The 10253-nt window shown below is 47.7% G+C and overlaps 1 protein-coding gene across 1 annotated transcript in view; it reads right to left on the reverse strand.

The window, feature by feature from the left end:
* Window positions 1-5385, reverse strand: part of LOC104287429 (cytochrome P450 2K4-like) — a 10642-nt gene extending 5257 nt beyond the window's left edge. Inside the window, exons 1-4 of the mRNA XM_009886141.1 lie at window positions 5327-5385; window positions 5035-5086; window positions 4725-4908; window positions 2046-2239 (exon numbers count right to left, since the gene is read on the reverse strand). Coding sequence (XP_009884443.1) covers window positions 2046-2239; window positions 4725-4908; window positions 5035-5086; window positions 5327-5385 — 489 coding nt within the window. The remainder of the gene's footprint in view (window positions 1-2045; window positions 2240-4724; window positions 4909-5034; window positions 5087-5326) is intronic.
* Between the last annotated feature and the right edge of the window lie 4868 nt (window positions 5386-10253).

Below are 10253 nucleotides of genomic sequence, written 5' to 3' on the forward strand. Positions count from 1 at the left end.
TTCCTGCGGTGTTCTGCAGTAACAGGCCAGCGTAGCCATGCTGCTGTTGGGAGGCTGCTGAGGGAATGCTGCAGCAGGCAGGCCTGTTTATTTTAATGCTGTTGACCCGAGGCAAGCGGGCGTGCACATGTCTTTGAGGCTGAAGCCACAAACACTGCAAAAACAAAGCGAGACAATAACTCTTTCTTTCAGGACAGCACTTGTCTCTAATTACGGCAAGGTGGGTAGTGTTGCAGTCATCGCAAAATTATTTGCTGGCCACCAGTAACTTGAATCCGACTAGGAAGCATATTCTTGTAGATAATGCCATAGGAGCTCTAGGCTTTTATAGCAAATTAAAGATGAATCATCTGTTACACAGAAGGGTGGCTTTGACAAGCTAATCATTCACTCGGTATTTTAGACTTCGTTTAAACACACTGCAAGCCATCCGCTCCAAATGTCTTCGTGTTTCCGATGTGCCTGGGTTACCATTTGCTATGCATTAGATACATACTGAAAATTGAATTTCAGATTAGAAGCAGCTCCCGTTATTACACCAGACAAATTGAATTTGTTTTCATCAAACAGTGGTTTGACGGCTTGGGAGATAACATTAACGCCGGTTCTTTCATCCCCGGCAGCTCACAGACCGCGCGGCAGAGCCAGGGGCAGGAGCCACAGCCGCCTCCCAGCCCTCCTTTGGTCATTTCTTTGCATTAGTACTTGTTGGAGTCAACCCTGCTTTTTCTCAGCAACGCAAGTATTGGATGCGGCAGGCTTGAGAGCCTAAGGAAAGCGGCTTGGCAGAGTATAGGAAACAAGTCCGGTGCTTTCACGTGACATTTGTATCATAAAAAAACCCAGTACTGCCAAAACTAGTTGCTCTTCCAGACTGGCCCCCTCAAACACACCTATGATCAGATGGGAACTCAGGACTAGAAGCCCATCAAAACTATGCTCTGCACGATCCTCTGCACCATAAATCAAGGCAGGTGAACACTGTGTGACTGCCACAGGAATGTTGTACTTTGGCTGCCAAGGATGCCCTTTCTTCTACAACTAACTGGAGAATGTTGGTGTCTGCCGTGCCAGGTGAGCTGACGAAGGTCACTGGGGACTGGGTTTCCCCCATCGTAGTGTCTGGTAAGCACAGACACAGGGTATGTGACAGGTCACCCACCACTCACGGCACCTCAGCTGTCTCTACAGCAACCAGAGGAAATCTGAATTCACATTGACTTGTCCCCACCTCCCTATGGGAACACAGCAGACGCTCTCTGAAACAAACATTGCACCTGGCTTTATAATATTTAAGTCTTTTTTTTGCTCTCTTTTAGAAAGAAAAGTATCCATGGAGCTGCATAACAAAAAGCAATTTGTTTGCCTAGACATATAAAAGCTGCGCATCAAGTCTTAAATAACCCATAAGTTAATAAGTGTGTGTGGAGGGGAAGGGTTGGGGAGGCAGAGCTGAGCTCTGCACTGCAGGGACAGAATTAGCTTTGAAAATAAATGTTCATTTGACCCCGTTTCCTCTGCTGTGAGGATGATACCCATCCTTCCTTCCTTTCCTTCCTTCTTTCCTCCCTCCCTTCCTTTCCTTCCTTCCTTTATTTCTTCTTTTCTTCCTTTCTTCCTTCCTTCCTTCCATCCTTCCATCCTTCCCTTCCGTCCTTCCTTCCACGGGAGAGGTCTGTCTGCAGTGAGACATCTCTTGATGGCAGAGCCCTGATGTGTCAGCAGACTGGCCCAACTGGAGTCTTCTACCTGCAGCCTCTGGGGGGCTCGAAATACCCACGAGATGGAGCAGATTGCAAAGGGTGGGGGTCTGCGCGCGTGTGTGTATAAAGGAAGGAGAGTGTGTATTATATTTATATATATAAATACATGTATATGTGTGCATACCTCTGAAGGTAAAGTCACTCTGCCAGCCTGCCTGTACACCCAATATCTCGTTTCTGCCCTCCACACAACGCAAACACCACTGCACCTCCGTTTCCCTGGTTGCACGTCTCGCTTCAGGAATTGCGTGTTTTCCTCCTGCCTGCTCGCTCAGCCCCTACCTCTGTCAGCGACTGGAACGGCTTTTTCAGGTCCACCACGTTCAAGTTTCCGATCAGAGGAAGAGGTCGTGGCCCAGGAGGCAAACTTGACTTCTTCAAGCTGGTAAGAAAGTAAAGCAGAGCGAGCAGCCCCGCTGCCAAACAGAGCAGGGGGGGAGAGCCCACGTACTGCAGCAAACTCTGAATGGCCATGTCTAAATGGGAGTGTGGGTATGGGCACCTCGGGGTCCCTTTATAGCCCTTCTGTCATTGCCTGAACACACCTTCTGGGGAAGTGGCTTTACACGGAGAAAAGGACTCTGAGGTCTTGTTTACTTCCATTTAGACCAGATGTACTTTTTTCCCCTGCCAAATAAAGCACCCTCTTTGGTTCCCAAACATGGATTATCTTAATCTGGAGCTCCTATTTCATTACAGCACTGGGGCAAGGTGTTTGTTTTCCAGTGAAAATCTGTGTTATGGGCACGTTATGGTCTATGTGATTTCAGGGGCAGAATTAAGGGACAGGGCCCATGCTGGATTGCTGTCCCAGTGCCAGGTCACAGGACTCAGCTGGACCACTGGTGATGCAATGGAGGAAGCCGGATGCAGGTGGGAAAGCTTACAATAATGCGTGGCCCAGGGTGCAGCTGGCAAGGAAGTTCTCGGGGAAGACAAGGCTGACCAAGGAGGGGATGGAACCATGGTGGCAAGAAGATGTGCTCATTCAGGATGGCAGATGAAAGTCCGTCTCCTTACAGGAGACAGCTCCCAATTCCCATTGCTTTCCTGCCACCCCAGTAAAATCACCTCCTTGAGAAACAGTGTTTTCATTGCTGACGCTGTTGATCTCTGTTCCGAAACTCCTCTACCAGCAATCCCAAAATGCCCCTGAAACCATTTCAGTCACTATTTTGCAGTCTGCTGTCCAGAGGACTGTGTGCCTGGGTGTCCATCTCTGTCCCTGAGTTGGGCGATGACTCTTTCACTGTTTATGAGCAGATGCGTGCAATCTTCTAGGAGAAACCGTCCCCTCCGGGCAATCCCTCTGCCTAGATTGGGAAAGAGATCCTGGATCTTTGTAACCTGGGAGGAGCCAGGACTAGGCTGTGCCGCCGGCCAGGCAGAGGACGGAGGAGGGATGCTGCTTGGGCGGCTATTGCCGAGGGGGTGCCAGCCAGGAGGAGCACACGGCGGCAGCTTTGGCGCTCTGGGTGCACTGAGTCATGCCCCATGCCGGGGCAGGGTCCCGCAAGAGCCCGCGTGCCCGGGCGACGGCTCCCCGGGAACCACCCGCACCCTTTGCATCCTCGGGGGAGGACAACAAGGCAGAACTGATTGTGAACAGGAGGGCACAGTTTTAAATAGTGGCTCTGGGGGAAGGAGCCAATGTGATGCTCTATCACATATTCTCAGCTGGGGATATTTTGCTCCCCAGTTGCAGATTCTCTCAGATGACTGGACTGCTGTTCAACCCTTTAGAAATCTTTAGTTTTAATAATACTTTTGCTAGAATCCTCCGAGGCTCCCGGGTGCAGGCTCCACTGATGGAAAAATGATGATTATTTATTAATAATAATAAAAGTACATTAGCCGAAGGCAAGGGGAATCAATAAACTCTAACTAGATTGACAAGAAAAAGGTGCCTGCACGTCTGCCTGTTCTCCCAGGCTTGTTATCAAGAGTGGAGTTCTTCATAAGGAGGAATTACTCTCTGCAGAAGATGGCTGGGCAGGGCGGGCAATGAAAGGAGGGCAATGGATGGTGATGTCCATCTCAAGATTTGCTGTGCAACTTCGGAGGTCTCAGCCTGGGCCCTCTTCTCTGGGACATTTCCATGAATATCCTGTTCTGTCAGACTCTTCGCTGAGCAAATGCTGTGATCACTGGGACTCTTGAGACTTTGTAAGATACAGTAAGAGTGAGGAAAAAAATCCTTATGGGCGCAGTTGGGTACAGATGGAGGGAATTTGCAGTTTCTGTTTACGTACAGCCACCACTGCTCTGTTGGAGTGGAGCTGGTTACTGCATAGACGACAACAGTGCCTCAAGAAGGACAGGGAATGGCTGGAGAGGGGACAGCAAAGGGCTACACAGGTGATGAAGGGACTGGAGCATCTTTCTTACAAGGAAAGGCTGAGGGACGTGGGGCTTTTCAGTCTGGAAAAGAGAAGACTGAGGGGGGATCTTATCAATGCTTATAACTACTTAACGGGAGGGATGGGAACAGTCTGTCTTCAGTGGTGCCCAGTGACAGGACAAGAGGGAACGGGCACAAACTGGAACACGGGAAGTTCCATCTCAACCTGAGGAGGGCCTTCTCTGCTGTGAGGGCGGCAGAGCAGTGGCAGAGGCTGCCCAGAGAGGTGGGGGAGTCTCCCCCTCTGGAGCCATCCCAAACCCGCCTGGACGCTGTCCTGTGCCACTGCTGGAGGTGCCCCTGCTCTGGTGGGGGTGGCACTGGGGGAGGTCCAGAGGGCCCTTCCAACTGCCACCATTCTGTGATTCTACAAGGGCTTTCAGACTGTTTAAAACTTCAGGTTGTACCTGGTGATAACATACTGTTATCCTGTCTCAAGCAGTGAGCCCATGGACTTGCAACCTGCTGGACTGATGCTGGACGGTGGGAAGTGACGGATGAGCTCTCCAGTGGGAGGGAATCATCGCAGTTTTAAAGTACAACTAATGTGATGTCCTCACCTCCATTTCTCACTCGCATACATGGCTTCCAGTATGCAATCCTGAACACAGCCCACAGCTGAGTTGTTGGCTCGCAGGTGAGGCATCCCACACAGGACTGGGCAGAAAACGTTGCTCGCTTCTCATGTGTCTTTGTCTTTCTACCAGCCCAAGCCAGAACCGACACCATCTTCAGGTAAGCAGACTTTGCAGGCATAGCTCAGGGAAATAATCAGTTCCTCTGAGAAAATGAGCCTGTACATTAAACAGCCACAGTCATCTAACTTCTGTGTGCTCATCTGGGGAAGGACATATAATCTTCTAATGGGACATAGGTCAATAATGCTACAGTAACAGTAGGATAATGCAGAGAAAGAGCTGTTCTAAGGCCATAATTCAGTCAATGAGTTCTGATAACATAATAAACCATGAGAGTGAACACCAAGTGCTTGTGTGCCTTGCAAGGCTCTGCAACTGATTTACAACCTCAAGAGATGCCTATCAGCCCGTGCATTGTTATCAGGGATATATAAAGCATGAGCACACCCTATTAAACATTAACATTTTTAAAGACTCAGATGTGTTAAAACTCAGGCTGCTCCTTGCTAATGGGTTTTGCTCACCTTGACAAACGACAGTGCAAAAAGAAATCAAAAGCTTTCCGACTTTGACCGCCTTCCATTTGTCATAATTATTGCATTGTTTTATTGGATTACACCCACTTCTTCCCATCCTGCAAATCGGTATTTCTGTAGGATCACTACAGGGTAGCGATCAGTGTCTCAACTGTTCAGTATGATCATTTTGATATAAATAACTTGTACTGAATTTCTTTTCAGTTTTCTTTCAAATCGGTGTGTGTTGCACATCTACTCTGGGAAGAGAGACTCCTGAAAAATACTTTTAAAAATCAGTATTTTACTGCAAATTTTCAGTGAAAGATTCTTGGGGTATTTTCCATACTCTGCGCTGAAGGATTGTATATGATGGGTCTGGTCACTGGGAGAATAAAAAATAAAAACACCGTGCATGGGATTAGTGCGTTGTCTCTGTGCAGCGCATAAGGTGACAGTATTTCCCACTCGTGTTAATCATTTCCCCCTTTTAGCAAAAACCATTCTCAGGAACTTTGTTGCTTTTAAAAGCTTTGTTCTCAGACTGAATAGATGTCATTCCTTCATGAGCCTCACTCGGTGACAAAACACATGGGAGAGCCTGGGATTTGGTGCTGGAAATGTACTTTATAATATGCATATCTACAAAAATATTAGCAGAAAAATCCATGGTGACTCCAGCCAGAAGCGTGCCCTTCCAGACGCCATACTCGGGCCGAGGCAGCCTGAGCTGGGAAGGTAGTATTGAGGAGGTCAACTTTTGAAGAATTTATTTTCAAAATATGACTGCACAGACCAAATGCCTCCACATAGCTCCAAGGATCTTTTTGTTCTGGGTCTCTAGCTTCAATCTATCTCAACGCGGTACGGCGGGAATTGTATTAATTCAAGGGCAGTTTGGGGCATATCACGAAGGGTGATTAGTTGGTCGGTATCTACAGAGCCAGGGGCCGAGCGTCTTACTTTTGGGCCCCCTGTCGTGATGCAGATAGAGACGTGGATTTAGAAATACAGGAATGGCAACCAGCAATGTAAGAAAAAGGGTTGCTTTGGCTTTCAGTGCAGTGTTACTATTTCTACCACGTTCCCCTCTAACCTGATGAGGCTTTTGCTCAGTCATAACAGAAAATAAGCTATCATTCTGTACATCTTTGCAGAGCACGTAACATATTAAGGCCCTGACCTTACTGGCATGAAACTATGATTTCCCTGTAAGTGCAAAACAATAATATTTCATTAAACACCCACAACAGAAATCCCCGTTCCCCAGACTATTCTGGCAATATTCTGCATTTTTGCTTGTCTAGGAACCTGAATTAAAAGGGAGAAAAATGGTCTACAACAGCCTGTGGCAGTGATGTAGCAAGAGACCTTCTGTAAGAGCTGGCGGCGTGCTCGCCGGGCGAGGGCGAGGCGTAGGAATGAGTGATCCTGGAAGGATGTTTCTCTGAGGTGTGTTCTGTGCCTGGGCTGGGAACAGCAGTCTCAAGGGCACAAATTCCAGCGTCTGAATGTGCTTGGTCTTGTTCAACTGATTAATTTCTTACAGCTATCCCAAGTCAAGCTACAAAAACCCCTAGGACTTTACTCAAAGCCTTTCATGGCTTGTCAATAAATTATTTTCAAATTAACTACCTGATAATTTGAATCTGTAGGCTCTTAAAAGATGCAGCATGGTGAGAGAGAGAAAATAATGAAGGTCCTGGGCTCTACCCTGTCCATAAAAAGGAATAAAGGTTCTGCTCTGATCTATTATTCAGTTTGGTGCTTCCAAAAGTAATGTTGAGCGTGGAAAAACTCGTTCTGAAGGTACATTTGTACAACTGACAATAAGCGCCAATAGTGGAATCAGTTTTCAGTGTGATCGGACAGCATTATAAAAGAGAAAACATTTTTTTTTAATGTTACTTTAGTCCATAATTAATGACTAAGAGTTCTGATTCAAGCAAAGGATTTTATTTTTTTTTTTAACCTATCGAGTTGTATAACTTGAAAAGGGAAGATCCAAGATTTTCCCTAGTTTGGGGAGACTTCTAATCTGAGCCTTCTAATTTTTGGAAAGGGCTGAGGACTCCAGAGTAGAGATACTGTAAAACACTGGATGCTTTATGAATTATCTGATCTTTCTTGTACAATGGGCACCTTTTTACTGAAATGGCTACTTCAGATTTCCCTCGTGCTGTGAAAGTCTCTCACTTCTTTGAAAGACGGTGTGTGAAAAGTATTTAAGTCTCTGTTTGTGGCACTGCTCTTTGTGGCTCTGTTTTTATTGAATTCTTTTGGAACTGGTTGGCTTAATCTGCAAACGAGATATTTTTTCTTCACACTGATTATCTAATGGGGGTTTCATTTGATCTCCTTGGGAAAAATACATACTAAACTGCTAAAGCACATGTATTAGGTTCTGAGACAAACTGTACCTTTAAAAGAAACTCTAGAAGATACAACTGACATTTGCAATAAAAACATTAAGTAAGCATAACCAAACACCTGCTACTATGCCTGACCTGAATTTGGGTAACTACAAAATTTAAGACTCCAAAGAAAGATATTGAGTTAATTAATAGATAATCAAAACATTTGGATATAGTATAATACAGCAAGATGATATAGCCTTTGCATAGGAATGTCACTGTCTGTTTGGGAATAATTCCACTGTGGGATCCCTGCATATGTTTTTCGTTTGATTTCTTCCTTCATCGCATGGGGAATCAGCAAGTCAGCCACTCTGCCAGAAACTAAGGAACATAATTTGGGCAGTTTGCTAAAATCAAGTGCCTGGACACTTCAGTTAATGTTCAGATAAACCAAAGCTGCTTCTCTGCTGCTCAGTCCTCCGAAACAGAGAAAGAGTTTGCTGCATGTATTTATGAAAGAGGAGTATCTCCCTTTCACTGTTAAGTGTTATAACGAAGTCAAGTGGAAAAGTGCTATTTACTATATAATAAAAAACATCTATTGTTCATAGGCCTGAAAACATAATAAATAAAATCTTTTATTTCAGGCTGTGTAAAGCAGTTGCTTATGCAATAGAACATGGTGTAATTTTCCATTTACAATTTCAATACTGTAATAAGAAAGCAATCAAAGCATAAACAAAATGCTCTTTAAATGGGGCTGCAGGTAATATTTCTATAATGGCTGTCCTTAACAATTGCAGCTTTTTTTTTTTTTTTCTCCCAGCATCGAATTCCTTCTACTTATCTCAGTCATTTAATTAAAAGAAAATCAACTTAAAACAGATGAAAGACCATCTTAAACCAGCTGCAGCTATGGGCAAAGAAGAAAAAAGACTCTTAACAGCATAATCCACAGTTAACACTCGGGTGGGTTAAATTAACACCATTTCTCATCCTTCTTTCAGGATGAGAGCCGAGGCTGTGCAGAGAGCATGCTGTAAACCTGTGGGCTAAAGAGGTGTGTGTCTTGGTTATCTTCTGGAGGATCTGGAAGGTCACTGTTCCCCAAGCATCTGCCAATGACCGCTTGGTTTTACTGGCCTCATTGGCGTTGGCGTCGCGTGGTGGGGAGCCGCCTGCTCACTCACCGCTGGTAGGAGGCATAAAATAACTCGGTGCTGCCCGTCAGGTTTGTGCACGGGCACTAAAGCGTGAGGATTAATGAGGGATGAGCAACCATGATGCTGCCGCCCTGGGCAGCTGATGGGGGAGTTCACGTCACTGCACCGGGACAGGGATGGCTCTTCTGAAATCCTGCTGGATTTCTACATAAAGCTGGTATTGCCTCCCGGGGGGACTCAGCCTTGCCTGCTGACCCCCAGGGCTCTGGATCGCACCGCCGGCCAGAGCTGGGTCCTGGAAAATGTGCCTGTAAGCCAAGGCCCAGTGCGCAGCAGTGGTGGGAGAGGAGCTTGTTCTTCATGGCAGAGGAAAAGGAGGAAGTTCACGAAGTTCAACAAGGCCAAGTGCAGGGTCCTGCATATGGGTCGGGGCAATCCCAGGCACGACTCCAGGCTGGGTGGAGAATGGATGAGAGCCCAGAGGAGAAGGACTTGGGGTGTTGGTGGGTGAGAAGCTCACCATGAGCTGGCAATGTGCGCTGGCAGCCCAGCGAGCCCCCGGCATCCCGGGCTGCGTCCCCAGCCGCGTGGCCAGCAGGGCGAGGGGGGATTGTGCCCCTCTGCTGCACTCTGCTCTGGGGCGACCCCCCTGCAGTGCTGCCTCCAGCTCGGGGGGTCCCAACAGCAGAAGGAGACGGAGCTGTTGGAGCGGGGCCAGAGGAGGCCCCGGAGATGCTGGGAGGGCTGGAGCCCCTCTGCTGGGAGGACAGGCTGGGAGAGTTGGGGGGGTTCAGCCTGGAGAAGGCGAAAAAGGGGAGACCTTATCCAGTATCCAAAGGGGCCTACAAGCAAACTGGAGAGGGACTTTTTCCAAGGGCATGTGGTGATAGGACGAGGGGGAATGGCTTCAAACTGGAAGAGGGGAGATTTAGGTTAGATATTAGGAAGAAATTCTTCCCTGTGCGGGTGGTGTGGAGGTGTTCAAGGCCAGGTTGGACGGGGCTTGGAGCAACCTGGGCTGGTGGGAGGTGTCCCTGCCCAGGGCAGGGGGGGGCACTGGATGGGCTTTAAGGTCCCTTCCAACCCAAACCCTCCTGTGATTCTGTAAGGAGCCTGGCCACAGCCCGGGCTCTGACCACCAGCTCCTGGGCAGAAAGGGAGAGACTCGGGCGAGGCTGATCCCGTATAAATTTGTTGATGCCCGTTTTGCTCTTTTGCCCCTCATTTCCGAACGGACGAGGACAAACCACTTTTCCCTGCCCCTCCGCAGGCAGGCTGCCCGGGCCCACCGCCCTCGCCCTTCCCCTTCCGTGAGCTCAGAAGTGAATGAGGAAAATAACACGGGTTTTATGAGAAGAAACCGTTGGATCTGGCAGAGGTCGGCCGAGCCCCGGGCTCGGGGGAGGAGGAGGGACC

Source organism: Charadrius vociferus, unplaced genomic scaffold (genome assembly GCF_000708025.1).
Source record: "Charadrius vociferus isolate BGI_N301 unplaced genomic scaffold, ASM70802v2 scaffold430, whole genome shotgun sequence".
NCBI lineage: Eukaryota > Metazoa > Chordata > Aves > Charadriiformes > Charadriidae > Charadrius > Charadrius vociferus.